We start from the raw sequence: 24741 nt of genomic DNA, 5'->3' as shown, positions 1-24741 counted from the left end.
GGGGCACTCATGCCGCTCTACAGAGCACTAGTGAGACCTCATCTGGAGTATTGTGCGCAGTACTGGAGACCATATCTCCAGAAGGACATTGATACTCTGGAGAGAGAAGAGCTACTAAACTGGTACATGGATTGCAGGATAAAACTTACCAGGAAAGATTAAAGGACCTTAACATGTATAGCTTGGAAGAAAGACGAGACAGAGGGGAGATGAGAGAAACTGCTAAATACATAAAGGGAATCAACAAGGTAAAAGAGGAGAGAATATTTAAAAGAAGAAAAACTGCTACAAGAGGACATCGTTTTACATTAGAGGGGCAAAGGGTTAACAGTAATATCAGGAAGTATTACTTTACTGAGAGAGTAGTGGATGCATGGAATAGCCTTCCTGCAGAAGTGGTAGCTGCAAATACAGTGGAGGAGTTTAAGCATGCATGGGATAGGCATAAGGCCATCCTTCATGTAAGATAGGGCCAGGGGCTATCCATAGTACTTAGTATATTGGGCAGACTAGATGGGCCAAATGGTTCTTATCTGCCGACACATTCTATGTTTCTAATATATAAAGGTTGTTCAGGCTGATTTTACTCTCCTCCGATTCGCCCTCCAATAATATGATTTGAGCTGGATATCTTATATCCTATATGACGCCAACTCTCCAGTCATGTGATCTGAAACGTGGTCACCAGATCAGGAAGTCTGGCGGCACTTGGCCCACTCAATAGCGGGTCATGTGATTTTGGTTTGTGCATTGGCACTAATTAGACCCGCCCTCCAGTCTATCCTGCGTGCGGGTAGAACCACGACTCTGGCGTCCTCATGAGGGACTTCCGCTGCAAAGTCTCCCGCTTTTATAACATGGACTCATCTCTGGCAGCACGCAAGCAATCTGCCATGTTTGGCCGACATGAGTATCATCTTTTACCTAACTGCGTTAGACATAGCATTGTATATCGCTGACAGTGCGGCACCGGCCATCATTACACAGCATATCGACCACGTATTTGATCGCTCAATGTTGCGCAGTAATATATCTGCCTGGTATTACAGCATGCGTCTATTTACAGCGTATATCTGCCAATACGGGGCTGTATCTGAGGCAACACCCCACGATACTTGTGTGCATCATCCCTTACATCCAGCACTCGCCTTCACGTCTTTAGCGGATGATTGGCTTCGATTCCTTCATTTGGAGGAGATTTATGTGACAAACGTGATCTAATCAGTGTTAATCGTCTTACAGTCACAACGTGCATATATATATTCTATACCTTCGGGAGCAGCGTTCTAGTCCTGTATTAAGGCCAGGTCTACACGGCAACATTTTTATAATGGCAGTCTATGGTGTCGCACTGCAACATCTCAAATGGATTTTCTGTGACTGTTACGTTGCGACACCATAGACTGCCATTACAAAAATTGTTGCGCGACAAATGTCGTGTAGACCTAGCCGTAGGCCACTTTCACACGTGCGTTTGGTGCGGATCCATCTTGTATCGGCACAGACAGACCCGCACAGATAATGCAAACGCTTGTGTCCGGTCAGAACGGACCCATTTGCATTATTCTTTCAAGTAAAAGTCTGTTCCGACTTACATTGAAAGTCAATGGGGGACAGATCCGGTTTCAATCGCACCATATTGTCAGGCGGACACAAAACACTGCAGGCGGCCTCCAGAGCGGAGCCAAACTGACGCATTCTGAGCGGATCCTTTTCCATTCAGGATGCATTAGGGCTGAACTGATCCATTTTGGGCGACTGAGCCCTGACCGGATCGCACACGCGGACCCAGAAACGCCGGTGTGACAGCAGCCGTAACCTGCATCAGTTTGCCCTTTCTATGTAATCAGCCATTGAACCACTTACACTATGAACTTCATCTAGAAATGTCTTCAGCTTATATTGTCAAAGTTTTGATATTCAGGGGAAAGTAGCCATCCACTAGGCCTGTGTTGGTGACACGGATTGCGGTGTACAGCTTTATGGTCCCTGGAGGAGCCCTACACTGAACAGGGCAAAACACGTTGGGACCATATATTAGGGGAATTTTGTATCTGAATAAATTCTATCCCCATCATCTTCCCAGCAACCCTCATAACTACGGACGGCTCGGACTGTGCGGTTTTATCACTGTAGCTTGAGATGCGGTTTTCTTTGTATACACCGTGCGGTCACTTTCGACTTCTCACAATTGCACATTTTTGTTTATTGTTTTATGTATGTGAGCGACAGGTCATCTCCACAAGAGGACCATACCAAATTAGGGGGTTCCTGATACAGGATCACCCCAGCGGTGCAGCTATTCCGTCATAGGCAGGGTGCACGGTTGTAGGGACAGTGCCCGGGATATACATCATCTTCACCCTACCTACAAGACGGTGGACCGCGATAAACTGGTTGTTTATATCAATGTAGATCATCATAAATGTTATGTTTTATGAGGGATAAGCCGTGAATTCCGATTCCCTCATTAATTACACCTTTTGACGGGTAATTGTTCTAGCTGTGAATTCTGAGCTGTTTGGGAGCAAAGGCCAAAATACCATCCTGTAGAATTATAAATGCAGCTTTGGCTGTGACTGGAGCAGGCATAAGCACTCCTCAGCACTCCAGCTGCTGTGAAACTACAACTCCCAGCATGCACACCTACTCAGCTGTTCTTGAAACACCCAAAGAATTAAAAAAAGGAAGATTCTGGGAGTTGTAGTTTTAGAACAGCTGGAGTGCTGATCCCTGGCCAAGAGTAACACTTAGGCCTCATTCACACGGCTGTTGCTCTGGTCCACATCCGAGCCACAGTTTTTGCGGCTTGGCTACAGACCCATTCACTTCAATGGGGCTGCAAAAGATGCGGACAACACTCCATGCGCTGTCCACATCCTTGCCCCATAAGGTTCTTTTCTTGTCCGCTTTGCGGACAACAGGCAGTTATCTCAATGGCTGTCCGTGCTGGTCCGCAAATTGCAGAACGCAGACAGACACCAGCCACGTTTTGTGGTTCTGCAAGACACAACAGTCATGTGCACGAGGCCTTAGGCTCCATTCACACGTCCGCAATTGTGCGCACCCATTTATTCTATATGGGGACGGAATAGATGCAGACAGCACACAGTGCGCTATCCACATTTACGGAGCTCGCCGCAGATCTCAGTCTGCAGCTCCGTAAAAAAAATAAAAAATAAAGCATGTCCTATTCTTGTCGGCAATTGCGGACAATAAGCATTTCTATGGGGGTACTGCGGATTCGCAATACACTTCAGATGCGTGAATAGACCCTTAACCAAATGGGAGGAGCGGCTTCAGACTCCAGGCCCTAAATTGGGGGGGGGGGGGGGGGGGAAGAGATGGGGACAATGTAGAAATCCTCTTTGCACTATACTGTAACATGTTAGACCTAGGGCTGCCATGTGCTCACGCTGGCCGTGTCCCCGGCGGCAGGACATGCAATCGTCACAGGGGAACTCATTTTTGGCTGCACTGTTCGGAGATTGCTTTTCTCAATCTCAGATTGGAAGGAAACGATGGCGGCCATAGTGAAAGCCCCACGAGGCCGGTCACGTGACGTCACTAATGAGCGCAGACACCAGGTCATTCCTGAAAGAACTTTAATTGGTCTTTACAAAAAGCGTCAGCCACCAGGACTGCGACGCCGCGGCGGGCGCCATGTTCTACATTAGAAAATGCTCCTTAAATACATTAAACCTTCTATACAGAGACGACTACGACGCAGCGGGTCCGGCCCCTACTTCTGCTTGGAGAAATACTCCTTGCTCTTCTGGACGTCGGGTTTGATGGTGTCACTTCCGGGCTTCCATCCCGCCGGGCAGACTGCAAGAGACAAGAGGACAGGGCACAGGAATTACACAGCTCAATCAGAACGTTAAGAAACTGTCTAACAGGCTGTGATTCACTTCCTCTGCTTGCTGTCAGTTATCCTACAATCCCATTTGCAAAGGCTGAAAACCTGCACGGACCTAATACATTTTACAGCTGAGGGTTTGTTGCAGTTGTCTTAGCTGGATTCTAGACTGATACTTTGTTACACTGTATCAGGACATTTCTGTAGACTTATTGTGCTCAGGCTGGATAAGGGCCCATTCACACCAGTGTTATCCTTTTCTGGTATTGAAATCCAGTAAAGGGTCTCAATACCGGAAAAAAACAAAAAAAAAAACAAAAAAACCACACATCAGTTTTGTCCTAATGCATTCTGAATACAAAGCAATCCGTTCAGTATGCATCAGGATCTCTTCAGTTCTGTCCCTTTTACGGTATTTGACCAGAGAAAATAACGCAGCATTTTTTCCCAGCCAAAATCCTGGAACAATACCGCACTTGCCGGATCCGGCACTAATTTCCATAGAGATTTATTAATGCCGGATCTGGTACCAAGGTTTGTGGAACTTCCTGCATCGCCGGATCCGATTGTTCCAGGCTGCTCATGCACTGCGATATAGGAGGAGCTATTTTCACTTATGATCTTTGGAAAAATTTATACCGGATGAGACTGATCCGGAAAACAAGGGCATCGGTTTGTATACAGTTTGCCAGATCTGGCACGTAGTTCCTACAGCGAAACTGCCTGCCGGATTCTAACACCGCTAGAGAGAAATAGCCTCACACTTCGTTTGGTGGTAGAAGGTGAATGGATTCTGTTACCACGGACCATAACGCAATTCTGACGGAATGCCTTTAGAGGATTTCAGTCATGATAGAAGTCTATGGGCTGCAAAACTGATTTTTTTTGCAGCCCAGACTTCTATCATGTCGGAATGAATAACGGAATTCCTCTAAAGGCATTCCGTCAGAATTGCGTTATGGTCCGTGGTAACAGAATCCATAACACAATTCACCTTTTACCACCAAACGAAGTGTGACAAAATTTCATAGGCAGAATACACCAAATGTATGAGAGGCGCCGGCCGGCCCTAGAATCCGAAACCGGTCCTACTTTAAACTGCTCGGGTTGTACAAGTCCCGCCCACTTACGCAAAACGTAGGGTAAAAAAAAGGGTAAAGTTACATTTATTTTTTGCTCCAACTAGAACTTGTTTAACACCGAGACATTCCGTGTGAAGAACCTTAGAGTCTCCTGAGGGTTTCAAATGGTCGACATTTTCAAGAGCTCTGGTTACTGCGAGTGACTGACCGTTTACACCGAGAGGCAGTAAACCTGTACAGGTCCAGTTCAGCTCTCAGCTGAGGGTTTGTTACACTTTTATCCAGTCTAGACAATGTGTGAGGTAAACAGCCTGGATTCCAGAGTGATACATTGTAGCAAAGTAACTGCTGCGTTCAGATCACAGAGCATTGTACATACTGGATGCAACTGTAACAAACCCTCAGCTGTGAGAGCAGGACTCTGTCCAGGTTTCGACCTCTGAATGTTGTTCTTGTTCACTGACAGCAAGCATCATAAATAGTGAAGAACTGAAAGGCCATTAGTTGTGTTCATATAGTTCTTTTCACAAGGGGCTCAGCAGCCATTGACCCCCCCAGTGCATGTCTGGTGGGGGCAGCGTTACTAGCACCTCTCCAGTTTAGATCAGCAGTTGTTACCCTTCAGACTGTCCAACACCCGGGACCAGGAAAAGAGCTGCTGCAGAATCTACAGGCCGCAGATTGAAGTCCACGCGGCAGGTACACGGGATTTGTGTCACCCAACACTTTGCTGGTACTGCACTACCCTGTGGTTCTCATCATGGAATCTATGTGGGAAAACCGCACATATTCTGCAGTGTGCGCAGGTGGCGGCACGGTAGTGTTGCTTCTGAGGTCTGCAATTGAACCAATGAGACCACTGTCTGTACCAAAAGTAAAAGCGCTGACACATTGTAACAGCTCCGCTCACACTGCGAGTCAAGAAGCCGAGATCTTGTAAGAGCTGATCAACTGGGAATTGGAAGATACAATGACTGCACCCCCTTATTCTGAGGGACGGCATCACTCAGTCCATATCATTGTACGGACCCAAACAACCCCAAGAGACAAGGGGAGCAACAGAAGCGTAAAGCATGGCGAGTTCTGGAATAAAACCCCTCAAGAACAGTGGGCTTAAAATTAACCAAACCATTCCGGCATGAGGTACATGGAACCTCAAACTGAAGTGAAACCCGTCCGGTCCCCTGCACAGACCACTCACCTTCACCATACTTGTCCGTGTGCTGGAAGGCCTGTACCAGCCGCAGGGTCTCGTCCACAGAGCGGCCGACGGGCAGGTCGTTAATGGTGATCTGACGCAGGATCCCTTTGTCGTCCACGATGAAGAGGCCTCTGAACCAAGGAAACATGGAGACGTCAGCAAGCGGCAGAGCAGGGAGGGAGCAATAGGAAACAGAGCTCACACTTTGTTCTGGGGCCCTTTAAATTAACCCTTTTTACGAGTGAAAGATTTACCACACTAGGGCCCCTTATCCCCTGGGGCCACACTCCTCCTGCCGCCATTGTGTACAATCGCTGCCCACTAAATGACGGTCACCTCACCTGAAGGCGATCCCCTCGTCCTCCTTCAGGACACCGTAGTCTGTAGAGATTTTGCGCAGAGTGTCGGCCACCAGGGGGATGTTCATGGAGCCCAAGCCACCATCTTTCCGTGGACTGCTGGTCCTGAGAGCAGAGACATAGAAGGGTTAAGAGTGGAATCCACGACACAGTAATCGGACATAGCAGAGCTGATCCAGCGCAAAGCAAACCTGCAGCAAGAACAAATTCAAGCCCCCTGCTCAAACCCTGAATATTCCACCACGGACATGTAGCGGTCTTTGCCTGCAGTCAGTGAATGAAAGCGTAGTTTCTATTCAGTGGGTGGAAGCCCATCCTGACCTAGCCCTGCTCACACAGCCAAGCGTCGTACAGTGCAGACAGGATAGCCTGTACCTGCACCGACACATTGTAACCAAAACTAGGCAAGGATCATTTACTGACAGAAAGCAGAGATCTTGGTGAAGGTGGAGACTCTACTGCGCTCCGATGTCTCCAGCGCCTCAGACATTGCTAAATCCTGGACTCTAGCACCTGACGCTGCAGCAAGGGACCTACCAGGCCAAGTGGCAGAAGTGAGAGTCCACGGACGCCGCGATGACCTCACAGTTTAGTTTCTTGAACTCCTCCACGCGGTCACTGAAGGCGATGATCTCCGTGGGGCAAACAAAGGTGAAGTCCAAGGGGTAGAAGAAGAAGACGACGTACTTCCCTGCAGGTGGAAGGCGACACAATGGGCCGACAGATCAGCTCTTGCCATCCGGCTCTACAGCCCCCATTCACAGGTAAATAATGGAGCGAGGCGTCCCTGATAGAAGCCATGGCTCACAGCACTATCCTGATGGCCAGCGATCTTCATGGGTGCTGCGTACCGCCAGATAACAGAGACTGGGTCCATTACTGGGGGCGAGAAGTGATGGATTTAGCGCCTGTTCACACTGCAGCTCATTGAGATGAAGGTCTGTGCCAATAACCTGCAGTCTGGCTGCTTTGTGTGAACAGACCTCAAAGCCGTCTAATGTATATGGCGACTACCAACCCTCCCCAGTTGTAGACATCAGGGAAGATGAGGATCAGGCAGAGCGATCACATCATGTCTGATCCCGCTCCCCATTGAGATATGTATGTTCAGCCTGCACGTGTAATGGGGGTCCGGGAGAGAGTTGCTGGGAAAACGCTCTGCTATATCAAATGTATGGCCGGGGGGGTCCTACGACTCCACAAACCTCCGCATTAACACTTCATGAGCCACACACCTCTATAGTCAGAGAGCTTCAGGTCCTTGAACTGTCCATCGGGCATCACGGCCTTCGCGGTGAAGTCAGGAGCGAGTTTACCAATCTTGGCGTTTCCGGCAGACATGATGATTTAGTCTAAAAAAATAATAAGAAAAGCATCCGTCATTAATTCCCGTTCATTCCATCAGCACAGAATTAGATGCTGCGACTTTAATAAACTGACAAGGAACATGCGACAGCGAGAACACGAGGAAACCGCCGCAGCCCTCAATGATTGGAACCTGGAGTTACAAGACTTAAAGGGGGGCTCTACCTCAGCCATACAGCGCTGCACCTCCCTGGAGACCTCCGGCATGGAGCGATACATTGTATCCGAGCAGCCAGGACATATCCAAGGGAGACCCAAAGGTTTTACTCAAGCGTGTGACCCCCTGCAGGTGGCGTCAGCCGGGTCACATGATTCATTTCAGAACCTAAAAAGACCCAAATAATTTGTTATTTTGTGCTGATCATCTTATATCATATCTTATACTCCAGTTACAGCCAAAGCTGCAACTAAGTAAATGATGTCTCTTGTGATTAGTGTATGGACCTACGGAGATTGGGGAATTGGGGGGGGGGGGGGTAATAGCTCTGTAATCAGCAGGGACCCCTAATGTCTCCTGATCTCTCAGTCCAGCACTGAAGGGGCCAAGGTACAATGTGGAGCGCCGTGACCGCATCATACAACCGTACAAATGGATCCGCATCCGTTCCGCAATCATTTCAAAAGACGCAGACAGCACACGGTGTGCTGTCGGCATCCGTTGTCATGTTGTGCGGCCCTGCAAAAAATATGGAGCATGTCCTATTCTTGTCTGCAGTTGCAGACAAGAACAGGCACCATCTATATAGCGCCGGCCATGTGCGGTCCGCAAAATGCAGAACGCACACGGCCGGTATCAGTGTTTTGTAGATCCGCAATTTGTGGACCACAGAACACTTACGGTCGTGTGAATGCCCCCCTAGATGGGTGGGTTAGCCAAACACAGGAAGCAGCGCAGACCCTGCAACAATGTAACACAATAACTAAGACTGTAATAATCCCCACAACATAAGAGCTCAGGTCTCAGGGGGCATTTAAAGGCACAGCGCTTTAAGAAAGAGGCGATTACAGACCACCCAGGGGTCTCCGGTGCCGTTCTGGAACGTGCGGATATGGTCCTTCATTCCTTATGTTTCTGCTGAGAGCAAGTGGTTTATGGTTTGTGTATACATGTGCGCCCCCTTCACGTACACACATCTCCAGATACGCGCTCAGCCTCACGTCTTCAGTGCGTCTCACAGATGTCACACGTGGTCCCCACCGACTCCCTTCCCCCAGTCTGTACCCAGATTACAGTCAGCCCTCACTTTCCCAGGACCCCTCTTAGCCCCCAGGTTTACAGCCCCTGGGAAAGGCACAGCGAGCGTCACGGCGCAGACCCCTCCAGAAGACCATGCGTTTTACAAGTGGTGGGGGCCACAGAGACCGAGGCCACCAAGGTCAAGATGGCAGATGGGAAGCGGCAGCGTTTGCGGTTTCTGCCGCTCACACATCTTATGCCGCACTTGAAGTCATTCATTAACTTTCGGTCAAGGTTCACGTCTTCCACCTCTATACATCCAAGCATCAAGTAGTTTTCTGGATTCCAAAGGGCAACATGTAAAGAAAGACCCTGACCTATAGTGTGCGGGGGGGGGGGGGGGGGGGGGTCACTGCAGCACAGAGGAATCTCCGTGAAGTCACCAAACTCATTGACCCCAACGAGCACCATGGGATAGAATTTAAAGGGAGTTTCCCCTTGGATGTAAATGCGGCCACATCCTCCTTGCAGGACACGTTCTGCAACTTTCTAATAACGTGCGCTTCACTTCCTTATCACATTCAAGATCCGATTGCTGGCAGTGAATTACACCTCTCCAGTCAAGTGTATGGGAGTCACCCAGCCATGTAGGAGGCATCTGATGGACACAGGTAAAAGGTCCGTAGTCAGAACCGTCCTCGGAGCCCTGCAGCTGCGTCAGCAGGACCGTGTCCGGACGGAATCTCAGGCCTTGTGCACACCTTGCAGGTTGCATCAGTATTACCAAGTTAAAAGTCACAAGATCTCCTGCGCTAGTATCAAATAAGCAGCATGTGAATGAGCCCTACAGTGTAAACCACAAGTGTTCCCATTCCCTGACAGCAAGCAGATGTAAGGCAATGTATTATGCCACCTATGAGGTGCAAACAGAACTAATGGATGGAACAAGCCTCTAAAACAGAAATCTATAGAGCGACAAATGTAATCCCCCCCCCCCCCCCCCCAAAAGCAAACAGTAATCTGTGAAAGGAGCCACCAAGCACAACGAAAACTGAAAATACCGTGAGGAATGCAGCGTCTGAGGCAAAGCGTAAACCCATAATCCTCCTGCGCAAGAATCACAGCGTTACCGGCTCCAGATTCAATTACAAATAATCAAAGTTTACTAGAAGGAAATAATCCAGGAGAGAGAGGCAGGAGATACCGATACTAGATCTAATCCGACACAGCCCCGCAGACACCCCGACACAGCCCCGCAGACACCCCGACACAGCCCCGCAGACACCCCGACACAGCCCCGCAGACACCCCGACACAGCCCCGCAGACACCCCGACACAGCCCCGCAGACACCCCGACACAGCCCCGCAGACACCCCGACACAAGCCCCGCAGACACCCCGACACAGCCCCGCAGACACCCCGACACAGCCCCGCAGACACCCCGACACAGCCCCGCAGACCCCCCGACACAGCCCCGCAGACACCCCGACACAGCCCCGCAGACACCCCGACACAGCCCCGCAGACACCCCGACACAGCCCCGCAGACACCCCGACACAGCCCCGCAGACACCCCGACACAGCCCCGCAGACACCCCGACACAGCCCCGCAGACACCCCGACACAGCCCCGCAGACACCCCGACACAGCCCGCAGACACCCCGACACAGCCCCGCAGACACCCCGACACAGCCCCGCAGACACCCCGACACAGCCCCGCAGACACCCCGACACAGCCCCGCAGACACCCCGACACAGCCCCGCAGACACCCCGACACAGCCCCGCAGGACACCCCGACACAGCCCGCAGACACCCCGACACAGCCCGCAGACACCCCGACACAGCCCCGCAGACACCCCGACACAGCCCCGCAGACACCCCGACACAGCCCGCAAGACACCCCGACACAGCGCAACAGACACCCCGACACAGCGCAACAGACACCCCGACACAGCGCAACAGCCCCGCAGACACCCCGACACAGCGCAACAGCCCCGCAGACACCCCGACACAGCGCAACAGCCCCGCAGACACCCCGACACAGCGCAACAGCCCCGCAGACACCCCGACACAGCGCAACAGCCCCGCAGACACCCCGACACAGCGCAACAGCCCCGCAGACACAGCGCAACAGCCCCGCACACATCCCGATACAACGTAACGGCTAAGAACAGTCGATCTGATGCCAGACATAATCCTACATACAATGGGACACATGACTGAGGCGGACACTACGTACAGCCCGAGCCGCGGTCTATAGGTGACAATATACAACCGGTACAATGTAACAAGGCCGACAGCAGCCAGTACACAACCAGATACAATGTAACACTTGTCTACACTCCGGCCAGCGATAACCTGATACACTGTAACGCTCCGATGACCCGGCTGCTGCCAGAAATTCCACAATCCTCGTCTCCTGCCAAATCCAGTGTCATCAGCACCAAATCCAGAGCAGATACTCGAGCATCCTCGCTGGATGGAGCGGCCGGGCCCCTGCTGTCCAGAGGGGGCCCCTAATTTAGGCAGATTACAGCCCGACTGCAGGAGCATCCCACATAAATTCACCCCGATGATGTGATCAGATACTGTTATCTATTATTTATCAGGGCGTGAGGACTTTGACAATGACCCCGGCTGCAGGCGACCCACCCCCCACTGCTCTGGAAGCGACAGATATCCGGCTGCAGAGTCTTCCTGGTTAGAAGTGCCCAAAAGTTACTGGAGGCCCCCGGCACTACAACCCCCAGCATGCTCCAACAGCTACATACAGGGAGCCGCAGCGCCAAAACATATAGAACCAAGATACAAAGTATACAGGACCCCATAGGAGACAGATGACTGCGCCATGTATAGGGGGGGGGGGGGGCACACAGTATACAAGACCCCCATAGGAGACAGGTGACTGCGCCATGTATACGGGGCACACACAATACAGGACCCCCATAAGAGACAGGACTGTACCATGTATAGGGGGGCACACAGAATACAGGACCCTTATAGGAGACAGATGACTGCGCCATGTGTAGGGGGGCACACAGTATACAGGACCCCCATAGGAGACAGGACTGTACCATGTATAGGGGGCACATACAGTATACAGGACTGTACCATGTATAGGGGGTGAGGGGGGGGGGGCACACAGTATACAGGACCCCCATAGGAGACAGGACTGTACCATGTATAGGGGGGTGAGGGGGCATATACAGAATACAGGACCCCCATAGGAGACAGATGACTGCACCATGTATAGGGAGGCACACAGTATACAGGACCCCCATAGGAGACAGGTGACTGCGCCATGTATAGGGGGCACAGTATACAGGACCCCATAGGAGACAGGGCTACCATGTATAGGGGGTGAGGGGGCACATACAGAATACAGGACCCCCATGGGAGACAGATGACTGCACCATGTATAGGGGTGAGGGGGCACATACAGGATCCCATAAGAGACAGGCCTGTACTAGGTATAAGGGGTGAGCACACAGGACCCCCATAGGAGACAGATGAGTATGGGGGGCACACAGGGTACAGGACCCCACCATGTATAGGGGGGTGAGGGGGCACACAGGGTACAGGACCCCACCATGTATAGGGGGGTGAGGGGGCACACAGGATACAGGACCGCATTAGTACATACGGGTGGGGTCACGTGCTCCCCCTATAGACCCCCCTCCTCCTCCATATATGGGGCTGTAGGTTATGAAAGAGGAAGCCACAAATCTGGTCTCCTCCGCTGTGCGGTACACGGGGGGATGGGCCCGGACAGCAGCGCCTGGTGTGGACATTATTCCCCTCCCCACTTTACTCTGCGCCAGGACAGGTGCAAATAAGGCGCAGACTGCGACCGGGGGGGACCGGCCGCGAGAAGGTCACAGTCACGTGGTTCAAGTTCAAGGGCGCCAACCCTCCCCAGCATGCTCCATCCCCTGTGCTGTGGCCCCCAGTGCCGGGCCCCCCAGTGTTAACACTTACAGTGCTGGTCTCAGGGCGCTCGGTCGGTGCAGCAGGCGGGAAGAGAAGCCGCGGGAGCTGCCTTATATCCTGCTGATGTCTGGCCACGCCCCTCCTGCTGCCCCTCCCTCTTTTGCAGAGCATCACTCCCTCTCCTCTTACTTTCCGGGTATCTCACTCTAGTCCTCCTGTCAGAGAGCATCTCAGGCTCCTCCACCTGCTGCAGAACATCTCACCCTTGTCTTCTTGCAGAGCATCTCAACCTCTTCCACCTGCAGTACAGCTCATCTTCCTCCTCCACCTGCTACAGAACATCTCACCTTCTTTGTCTTGCAGAGCATCTCACTGAATGATTAATTAAAGCCCTCCACCCCCCACCCCCACAGCAGAACATTTGTCAGTTGTCTTATGTCTGCAGATCATCTCACCTATGCCCTGTTTAATGTCACCTGTTGTCTGTACCACTTTAAACCCTTCTGCAGCTGGCGCTGCCCCTCATACCCCTCTGTAGATGACCAGGTGGGAGCACTTCATGTGTACGAGACGCCTAATCGGGGCTCATCCACACGACCGCATCTTTTTTGCAGTCCACAAAACATGGATCCGCAAAACAAAAACGGGTGACGTCCGTGTTTTTTCCCCGGATCCATTGTAACAATGCCTGTCCTTGTACACAAGGCGGACAAGAATAGGACATGTTCTATTTTTTACGGAACAGACTTGTGGACATACAGATACAGAATGCAGACAAAGTAATTTCCGTTTTTTTTCTTGGTCCCTATGAAATGAATGGTTCCACATACGGGCCGCAAAAAAAACTACAGAACTGACACAGACAAAAGAATACGTATGAGCCCTAAACACCGGAACGCCATTACTGCTTTATGGGGGGGGGGGGGGAGGGGCTAATGGGACCATCCCTAGAGGTCCAGGGTAGAGAAGGAGTTAATATGGTCCTCCCTGGTGGTGTAGGGTGCTAAAAGAGTTATTTAGAAATCCGAGTGGTCTAGGGTAGTGAAGGAGTTAATGTGAACACCCATGGTGGTCTAGGGTAGTGAAGGAGTTAATGCAAAAATCCCTGGTGGCCTGGGGTAGCGAATACAGCCCTGGTGGTCTGGGGGAGCGAATACAGCCCTGGTGGCCTGGGGTAGCGAATACAGCCCTGGTGGCCTGGGGTAGCGAATACAGCCCTGGTGGTCTGGGGTAGCGAATACAGCCCTGGTGGCCCGGGGTAGCGAATACAGCCCTGGTGGCCCCGGGTAGCGAATACAGCCCTGGTGGCCTGGGGTAGCGAATACAGCCCTGGTGGCCTGGGGTAGCGAATACAGCCCTGGTGGCCTCGGGTAGCGAATACAGCCCTGGTGGCCTGGGGTAGCGAATACAGCCCTGGTGGCCTGGGGTAGCGAATACAGCCCTGGTGGCCTGGGGTAGCGAATACAGCCCTGGTGGCCTGGGGTAGCGAATACAGCCCTGGTGGTCTGGGGGAGCGAATACAGCCCTGGTGGCCTGCGGTAGCGAATACAGCCCTGGTGGTCTGGGGGAGCGAATACAGCCCTGGTGGCCTGGTGTAGCGAATACAGCCCTGGTGGTCTGGGGTAGCGAATACAGCCCTGGTGGCCTGGGGTAGCGAATACAGCCCTGGTGGTCTGGGGGAGCGAATACAGCCCTGGTGGTCTGGGGTAGTAAAGGCGTTAATGCAGACATCTTTGATAGTGTACAGTAGTCAAGAAATTATTAAGAACATCCCTGTGATCTAGGATAGAAAATTGGTTAATTTGGACATCCCTGGTAGTTTAGGGTAGTGAAGGAGTTAATGTGGAAATCCCTAGTGGTCTAGGATAGTGAAGGAGTTAATGTGGATATGCCTGGTTAAGGTAGTGAAGGAGATAATGCAGTCACCCCTGGTGGTCTGGAGTAGTTAATGGGTTAATGAGAAAATCCCTAAGGTCTCTGTTGGTGGACGATTTCATCCAGAAATACCCGGTGTTAGATAAAGAAAGAGTTAATGAGAACATCTGGTGGTGTAGGGTAGTAAAGAGGTTAATGTAGACCTCCCTGGTGGTCTATTAAAGTGAAGGAGTTAATCTGGTGGTCTGGAGAGTGAAGAAATGAATAAGAACATTCCCTGGTGGTCTAGGGTAGTAACGGCATTAATACAGACATCTGTAGTGCTGTAGGGTAGTAAAGGGGTTAGTGAGAAGATCTTGTGGTTTAGTGTAGAAGACAAGATAACGTGGACATCCCTGGTGGTCTAAAGTAGTGAATGAGTTAATGAGAAAATCTCTGTGATCTTGGATAGTGAAAGTGCTGATGAGAACTTACCTGGTGGTCTAGGGTAGTGAACGAGTTAAAGAGAACACCCCTGTTGTCTAGGATAAAAAATAAGTTAATTTGCACATCTCTGGTGGTCTAGGGTAGTGAAAGGGTCAATGAGACTATCCCTGTGGTCCAGGGTAATGAATTAGTTAATGCGAAAATCACTGGTGGTCAATTGCAAGTGGATTTCATTTATTGTTCTCTGTTATCAGCCATGTCAGGCTGAAAGTATTGTCCATCGATGGGAGGAAGTGTAGACACCTCCCGGCCCCCCATGATTACATCTCCAGTGATAAGAGCCTTCTATGTGTGACTGATATCAGCCGCTCCTCTTATAACGCTCCAGTGCTGATATAACCTCCAGAGACATTACATCACATGTGACTGATATCATCCGCTCCTCCTATAATGCTCCAGCGCTGATATAACCTCCAGAGACATTACATCACATGTGACTGATATCAGCCGCTCCTCTTATAACGCTCCAGCGCTGATATAACCTCCAGACATTACATCATATGTGACTGATATCAGCCGCTCCTCTTATAACGCTCCAGCGCTGATATAACCTCCAGAGACATTACATCATGTGACTGATATCAGCCGCTCCTCTTATAACGCTCCAGCGCTGATATAACCTCCAGACATTACATCATATGTGACTGATATCAGCCGCTCCTCTTATAACGCTCCAGCGCTGATATAACCTCCAGACATTACATCACATGTGACTGATATCAGCCGCTCCTCTTATAACGCTCCAGTGCTGATATAACCTCCAGAGACATTACATCACATGTGACTGATATCAGCCGCTCCTCTTATAACGCTCCAGCGCTGATATAACCTCCAGACATTACATCATATGTGACTGATATCAGCCGCTCCTCTTATAACGCTCCAGCACTGATATAACCTCCAGACATTACATCATATGTGACTGATATCAGCCGCTCCTCTTATAACGCTCCAGTGCTGATATAACCTCCAGAGACATTACATCACATGTGACTGATATCAGCCGCTCCTCTTATAACGCTCCAGCGCTGATATAACCTCCAGAGACATTACATCATATGTGACTGATATCAGCCGCTCCTCTTATAACGCTCCAGCACTGATATAACCTCCAGACATTACATCATATGTGACTGATATCAGCCGCTCCTCTTATAACGCTCCAGAGCTGATATAACCTCCAGACATTACATCATATGTGACTGATATCAGCCGCTCCTCTTAGGGTCCATTCACACATCTGCATCCGTTTTGCAATTTTGCGGAACAGGTACGGACCCATTCATTTTCAATGGGGCCAGAATGTGCTGTCCGCATCCGCACTTCCGTTCCACCCAAAAAATAGAACATGCCCTATTCTAGGCGGCGATGTGCGGTCCGCAAAACACATGCGGACGTGTGAATGGACCCTTATAACGCTCCACCTTGTTAGGGTTAGTGGCCCTTTAAGGAAACTTGATGAATCAGAAGATTAGTAACTTTGTATCTGTTGCGCTCAGCGGTTGCTATGACTCCCTTTCATTCTGCAGGAGGGGTACAGGAAGACCCTACCACCCCTGTTACTAATTTCGGGTATAGCTGGGCCTTTGAATTTTGATTCTCCACTGAAATGATAGAACACAAGCTTCACACTGTGACTTTTAGAAGTGTCAGCTCTTGTGACGAGTGCGGTGTCATGTCGGCTGCAGTTTCCCGGCTGTGCTGCTCCTTCCTCCGGGAAGCACTCCCCCCATCATCCTCGTCTTCCCCGGCCTGCCCATGCAGCATGACTTGGCACTTTGCAGCCTCGGTACGTGCCTCTCGCCTCAGGATCCTGGATTGCGTAAGTCACCCGCCATCGCTGCCGTCCCACAGAGGATGCCGGACCTGTTGCTACTCGTTCGCTGCGTCTGTAGAAAAGAGGACAAACCGGTTTTATTCCAGATTAAATCCGATCATTTCCTTGTTTGCTTCATCAGGCGGAAGAAAAGCTGAAAAATCCGGGATGGCATCTGTCCCCATATGGCTGCCCACGGGGGTTGTCACCCCGCCGCCTCAGGACAGACCCCCAGGAGTCGTAACTTCCAGGTGGACCCCCAAAAAAGTGAATTCGGACCTAGGCAGTCATGTGATATGAGTAGCTCTGCCCCCCCCCCCCCCATACATAAAGCTGATGGGGCCCTCACAAGCCTCCGGGGGCCCAACAGAAGAGTAGCCTGAAACGTCAGGGTCTCTCAATAGAAAATCTGTAACAGCGCCCCCCCAGTGCATTATGCACTGGCCTCTTCATATAGGGCCACATTAGGCTCCAGGGCCCGGGTGCTACTGCCATCATTGCACCCCGAGCAGACAGGTGCCACAGCTGGTGCCATTGTATGCGGGTGACATCACTGGAGGTTAGATTAGCTCCTATTGCAGAGGTCAGCAACCTCCGGCACTCCAGCTGTTGTGAAACTACCACTCCCAGCATGCTCCATTCACTTCTGAGGGACTTTCAAGAACAGCTGCGCAAGCGTGCATGCTGGGAGCTGTAGTGTCACCAGAGGTTGTCGATGCTATTACTAGCAGTCACTTAGCAGCGCTGATCTCGTGTGGATGAATGGTGCCATTGTGCCGCCGCCGCCGCCATTGTCTGCACTGAAGCTTCAGGAACTGAATGAATCAACAAAATCAAGGAGCAGAACGTCTTTATTGTGTCCGATGAGTCACCTGACCAATGGCGGCCGCGGCGCGATAACCTTGGTGCCATCTGTATTTACTTACCAGAGCTTCTGTGAATCAGGGGAATTCCATGGAAGTGCCCGGCCGCACCTCACCCCCCGCCAAACTGTGACACGGTGAATGCCATACCGTACATTACATCCATCACGGCTACAAGGGGACAGCTCTTAAAGGGGCAGCCACCCAGCTTTCCTGGAGTCCTGAACGGCAAAGCTGTAGTGAGCCGAGAAATATGTTTTATAGCAATATTAGTCCGTGCCGCCATGCCGGACCCCAGGACTGGCGCCTGACCCTTCAAGAAAGGCGTAACGGCAACCACAGTGATGGTCACTCAGCTTTTCCAGAAGCAGATAGGATTCATATTTGTTTTTTCCCCAGGGTAAGGAGGTGACGCCTCCGGTGAAGCGACGGTTAATCGCGTCCTCGCCTCCAGATATCACATCATACGAGAAGGAGGTGCGATCTCCTAATGAGCTTATCAGGGACCCTGGTCCTCGGAGAGCTGCAGGCGCAGGTCGGACTCCCATCATCTGACGTCAGACCCATCACCTCTAATAACAGTCAGGATTTCATTTCCTCTCAGGGGACATGAGGATGATAGGGGTGATAATCTCATATCCGATTCTGAGATGCCTTATTAGTAGGACATAAATCACACTAACACTGGGGGATGGGGGCGCACCCGGGGTGGGCCGTAGATGTCCATGGGGTACCGCGTTCCTCTCAGATCCTGCTGCTGTGGCCGCTGTGGTTTCCTCTTCCTCCAGCAGTTTGCAGAGTCTCTGTTCCTCCTCCATGGAGCTGAAGTCCAGGGATAAGTCATACCGGCTCCTGAGGTAAGTGTCCCTCACTGCTGAGAACTTGAGGCTCCGCAGCAGGTAGTGGACCTCATCATCCATGGCCTCCTGGTCGCTACGTAGAAAATACTCTGTGCAACAGGCGGTTACATTGTAACAATACCCCATAAATACTGTGCGCTGCAAGAGGGATACATTGTAACAATACCCCATAAATACTGTGTGCTGCAAGAGGGATACATTGTAACAATACCCCATAAATACTGTGTGCTGCAAGAGGGATACATTGTAACAATACCCCATAAATACTCTGTGCTGCAGGAAGGATACATTGTAACAATACCCCATAAATACTGTGTGCTGCAAGAGGGATACATTGTAACAATACCCCATAAATACTGTGTGCTGCAAGAGGGATACATTGTAACATTACCCCATAAATTCTCTGTGCTGCAGGAAGGATACATTGTAACAATACCCCATAAATACTCTGTGCTGCAGGAAGGATACATTGTAACCATACCCTATAAATACTCTGTGCTGCAGGTAATGTGGCCACAGAGTGGTTAATCACCAGTAATGTCATTCTAATGGAGGTGTGGGGCGTTTGTCCCTCTGCTGGTAATTATTTCCTGCGCTGTGTTGTTTTCTCTCTGGGTTCAGTCTGTTCCCAGGACTCCACGTTCAGATGTCACTTTTCTCGTCTCGTCGTGATGGAACATGAAGAACACCCAGGAGATGTGCCACCAGCAGATAGTCAGGGGTACAGACTAATCTGTGATAAGGATGGGCACAGAACTGGAGCGCAGCGGGCTATCCTCCATTACAGGGTCAGCTAAGCCTCAATCATACAGGGGCTGACTTCATAGAGAAGACTGGGCCCGATGATGTCACGTGGACGCACATACGGCCGCTCTCATTAATGGGATGGATAGAAAATATCAGAGTCGTTATATTATTTAGTGGGATTATTATAAACCTGGAGCCATTATCTTCTGAGCTGAGAACAAAGCACAAAGATCAAACCAAACTATTGCGCATTATATGATTCAGGTTCCGGGGCGGATTGGCCACAGACCTTACAGGGGAATTTCCCGGTGGGCCGAAGCCCCGGGGGCCGCCCAAGCCCCCCCCCCCACTGGCCGGATACATAATGAGCTCTCAGTGGTAACACTGTGAGAATCAGCTTCTCATGTACCCGGCCGGGGCCAGACATGTCCTCCCGAATTCATCCGCTGTGGCCGCGTCTCACCTCCTAAGCCCCCGCTCCATATCTCAGAGACATCTGGAGGAGGAGGGCGGAAATCGGCATCTACTGATGGCCACCACAGAGCAGCGCTGCCACCCGTCCACAGTCCGTAAAAATATTTGTATGTCCGTGTCTGATTTTTTTGAGGTTGTGCCTGAATAGATTATTTTGGTGGTAATTCTCATCACTTCACAGCTCCCAGTAAATGCTGGCGATGAGTTCCTATCAGTTATTGAGCTGTAGACGTTCATCACTTAGAATCTTTAGCAATGCATTCATTATATTGTTCTAATGTGTCCGTAAAAAATGTCGGCTGTCCGTGATTTTGGCATAAGTTGTCCAGAAAAAAGAAAATTTCTGGTTAGCAACCCTGCCACAGAGGGACAGCTATTGGGGACGTGTATTCTGCTGCTCTGTGGTATATGGCTCTGATGGGATGGCGCCACCTTCAAGATTTTTTTTTCCAGGGCCACTTTAAGTTCCCAGTCCATGCCTGTTCAGGTTCCAGTAGGAAAGAGTCCACAAGAGCTTGCAATCGACCATAGACTGGCATTACCAAAGTGGTATTACCATTCCTACACTCTGCCACTGTCTCTAATGGGCTAACCATAATGTCATCTGTGTATTTATTCCAGGTCCTTTGTCACTGTGCATTATTTGTTCTGCTATGTAACTGTTATTTGTTGTATTACATGTTTTATGCCTGGTTCACCAGAAGGTGGCAGCATATATGACAGAGAGATCATTAGATACAATGGAATTTACCATTCCGTTCTCCCCTTTTTGGGCAGAAGTGGGCCACTCCCGTTTCCTACCAAGGAAGGGCGGTAGGAAGTGTCTAGTCAGTCTTTAGATAAGCTAGTATTGGAAGCAAACGTGTCAAGATGTAGCAGCAAGGGGAATACCCCCCTCCTGCAGCAGGAGTCCCTCCAGAGGGAAGCAGCTCATAGAGCACCATGACTCCTTACAGATTAAAGGCAGAGTATCATGAGGGGGTCAACAGCCAAAGGCACCCCATTCCAAAGGTACCAGAACAGTCCTGAAGTCCAGTTACCAGACTAAAGCAAAGTTTAGAACAGCAGAGAAGGAAAGCAGAATATTTGTTTGCCTGCCAGTTCATGCCAAAACCTGCTGGAACCAAGAGAAACACCACTTCTTGTACTGATGCAAGTTGATTTAAATAAAGATGTTAAAACTTATAAAGGTCTGGACTCTATTTATTCTCCACCTTCATCATTACTCCCCCCTTTATTGCTTTGGAGCCAACCTTGGTGAGCGTCGGTATCCAGGTAGGAGCACCATGACACACACAGAGACTGTTAGGGCCGCACCACACCACTCAGCATTCCTATAAACCTGGGACATGATCGGCCCTGGGGGGCGACATATTGCAATTGTACTGCTAGCTCAGGGGGTCAGCAACCCCCAGCTGTTATTAACTTGTCACAAATACAGGGGAGGGACACAGAACTAGGCCTCAAGGCTAGGGAGAGGGAAAAGGTCACCTCCTAGGAAGCCCCTAAACCTGGCCCTGACTCCTGGTGGTCTGTATAGACCCTGAAGGTGGGAAAATACATATGCTGGAACCTAGACCCTAGGAACCCTGAAATGCCCTTAGGTAGTGGCAGGGGATGAGACTACTGGTTCCTTCCCAGGTGAACGAACCAGTGTCTCCCTGAGCAGGAACACAGGTAAGGTCCACACGCCAACTCTCCTAATCCAAGCAGAGAATATCAACCGCAGGGTATGAAGTCTGAGACCAAACTAAGTAGGGAAGTAGTAATAACCACAGGCTGTACCTGACATTACCAAACCAGAATCAAGAGGCTGTCAGTTAACCTCACGTGCAGTCAGTCTCGCCGATCTTCTAACATCTGTCACAGAAGGTACCGTGACAGTCCTTGGAACTCCCATATGAGTCAATGGAGCATGCTGGGAGTTGTAGTTTAACAATAGCTGGGTCGCCAGAGGTTGCTGACTCCTCAGCTAGCTGTATACAGGGGCAGGGATTGCAGCTGTGGGATGGAATTTTCTGACTGCTGTGACATGGATATAAGTAAACAGAGAAAAGACGAAAAAACAGCGCCTCGTGTCATTAGTCTTAGTGTCAGTGTGGGTATTTGGTGCGTATTGCGCTCACCGGGTACTGTTGTGAGGAGTCACTGTATAAGCCTTGCTGGTATCTGGCTCCACCAGGATCGCTGCTGCCCGGTCTCTTCCTGTCTCGATTCCACGAGCTCCACGAGAGTCAAAAGTAAAAAGTAAGAGACCACTTATTTGGCGCTGCTGGCATAAAGTTGTGACTGATACTTAATAAAATAATATTTAATTATCCTGAAGACTTTACTGTATGCCAGCAGCACCGAAGAAGTGGCCTCTTACTTTTTACTTTGCTAATGGATATAAATAAGGAATCAATCTGTGCAGTTTTCAGGCGCAGCACCCATTCACAGTGAGTGCATTCTACTGAGCTGCCACCAGGTGTCTCTGCTGAGCAGTGCCCAGGAACTTGCTGTACATTGCCTGCAGGTGGCACCCGCTGATCAATATTTAAAGGGGTGTATTATATAAACCACATTAAGGGGGAGGGAGGCTGACAGCGGAGTACCTTCATATGTAACAACGGATTTGTCAGCTGCAGAAATTTCTATAACATATCTGCCACGTGAATTGACGCCTATTGATCTGAGGCATCTGCACATATCATGGACTGACAGGAGACACCAGCAGGGAAGGCGACAGAGGGAGAAAAAAACAGAATCCAAAATCTCCAGTGGGGCAAGAATGTACCATGGTGGCAGATCCTGCAGCTGCTATCGTCTGATTGTCTTATCGTCTGATCCTGATTCTGGTTTCTAAAACTGGATCCAGAAAACTGCCCGTGTGGTTATAGGGGAGCAGGGGCTATACGGGTGCCAGGGTGTCGTATCGGGGGTGCCAGGGTGTAGAATAGTGGTGCAAGAGTGCAGTACAGGGGATGCAAGGGTGTAGTATTGGGGGGGCCAGGGTGTAGTATCAGGGTGCCAAAAAGTAGTATTGGGGGTGCAAGAATGTAGTATAGGGGTGGAAGGGTATAGTGCAGTGGCAGCAAAATGGCCCAAAGCTCTCCACAGTGCTGCACCCCCTACATCTCCTCATCATTTCTGTCTATCATCCTACCCGTGCTCTCCACAATGCTGCCCCCCCCTGCATCTCCTCCTCATCTCTGTCTACCATCCTACCCGTACTCTACACAGTGCTGCACTCCTGCATCTTCTTCTCATCTCTGTCTACCACCTTACCCGTACTCTCCACAGTGCTGCACCCCCTATATCTTCTCATCTTAGTCCACCCTCCTACCTATGCTCTCCACAGTGCCGCACGCCTACATCTCCTCCTCATCTCTGTCTACCAACCTACCCGTGCTCTCCACAGTGCTGCACCCCCTACATCTCCTCCTCATCTCTGTCTACCATCCTACCTGTACTCTCCACAATGCTGCACCCCTACATCTCCTCCTCATCTCTGTCTATCATCCTACCCGTGCTCTCCACAATGCTGTCCCCCCCCCTGCATCTCCTCCTCATCTCTGTCTACCATCCTACCCGTGCTCTCCACAATGCTGCCCCCCCCTGCATCTCCTCCTCATCTCTGTCTACCATCCGACCCGTACTCTCCACAATGCTGCCCCCCCCCCTGCATCTCCTCCTCATCTCTGTCTACCATCCTACCCGTGCTCTCCACAGTGCTGCACCCCCTACATCTCCTTGTCACAACCAGACAGCTGAGAAGCTCTGACAGAAGCCTTTCAGAACCTCCTCCTTGAGTTCTCTTTGTTGTGCTGTTCAGTTCCTCATCTCATTAGCCTCTCTCAGCTGTCATGTAGTTGGACTGATTGCATCCCTTTAAATTCCGCCCCATAATGCATTACTGGGCGGCTTATACTACTTACTGGAGTGTGTGTGCATGCTGATCTTGTTTTCCAGTCTGCTACAAAGTTAAGTGCTGAACATTTATCTGTTATTTTCTGTTCTATATAGTCGAGGTACGTGGATATGCAACCTTCCACCTTTCGGATCTTTGCATAGGCTGAGCAGCCAGGGAAAGTCTCAGGTCTCGTGCAGGGGTCTCCCTTTTGGTTCCTTAGCTTTGGATCCACTCAGTCATATATGCATGTTGCTTTGTCTTGTTTCCTGTACACCGTCCGTGACATTATAAGCTGCCAAAACCGTCTCAAGCATGGATCCGGTTTCACTTTTGGCTGAACGCCTTCAGGGTCTTTCATTAAAGGTAGCTGATCTCCGTAAGACTTTTTCTCAGCTTCAAGTGACCGGTTCAGCTTGCGTTCATGGAGTTTTTTCTGAGCCTAAGATCTCGCTCCCGGATACGTTCTCCGGGGGTAGAGAGAATTGTGTGCGTTTTAGAGAGGCTAGCAAACTCCATTTTCGCCTTCTTCCCCATTCCTCTGGTGATGAGGAACGGAGGGTGGGGATCATCATATCGCTGCTCAGGGGTAACGCTCAGTCCTGGGCCTTTTCGCTGCCAGAGGGCTCTAGGGTTTGTCTGTCATCAATCCTGTTGCCTACCGTCTTGATCTTCCTCAGACTTGGAAGATCCATAATGTTTTTCATAAGTCCTTATTGAAACCTTATGTTCAACCCATTGTACCCTCGCCTTTGCCT

General features: G+C 50.5%; 1 protein-coding gene across 1 annotated transcript; it reads right to left on the bottom strand.

Moving 5' to 3' along the window:
- Positions 1-3588: 3588 nt before the first annotated feature.
- Positions 3589-13123, bottom strand: PRDX1 (peroxiredoxin 1). The gene is made up of 6 exons (XM_044302100.1): positions 13022-13123; positions 7737-7853; positions 7039-7192; positions 6484-6606; positions 6143-6273; positions 3589-3828 (listed from the first exon to the last, which is right to left on the bottom strand). Exons 2-6 carry the CDS (start codon positions 7840-7842, stop codon positions 3743-3745), a joined length of 600 nt encoding a protein of 199 aa, XP_044158035.1. The 5' UTR covers positions 7843-7853; positions 13022-13123; the 3' UTR covers positions 3589-3742.
- Positions 13124-24741: the final 11618 nt, after the last annotated feature.

Source organism: Bufo gargarizans, chromosome 7 (assembly GCF_014858855.1).
Source record: "Bufo gargarizans isolate SCDJY-AF-19 chromosome 7, ASM1485885v1, whole genome shotgun sequence".
NCBI classification, from domain to species: domain Eukaryota; kingdom Metazoa; phylum Chordata; class Amphibia; order Anura; family Bufonidae; genus Bufo; species Bufo gargarizans.
Note: the sequence above shows the minus strand (reverse complement) of the source record. Positions and strands in the feature narration are given on the sequence as shown.

Bases quoted from the DNA above. Each gene is read 5' to 3' on its own strand.
- PRDX1 (XM_044302100.1), bottom strand. From the start codon at position 7,842: ATGTCTGCCGGAAACGCCAAGATTGGTAAACTCGCTCCTGACTTCACC. The intron at 7,193-7,736 runs GTGTGTGGCTCA...TTCCACCTGCAG, and splicing joins GAAGCTCTCTGACTATAGAG to GGAAGTACGTCGTCTTCTTC. The intron at 6,607-7,038 runs GTAGGTCCCTTG...CTCTGCTCTCAG, and splicing joins CACTTCTGCCACTTGGCCTG to GACCAGCAGTCCACGGAAAG.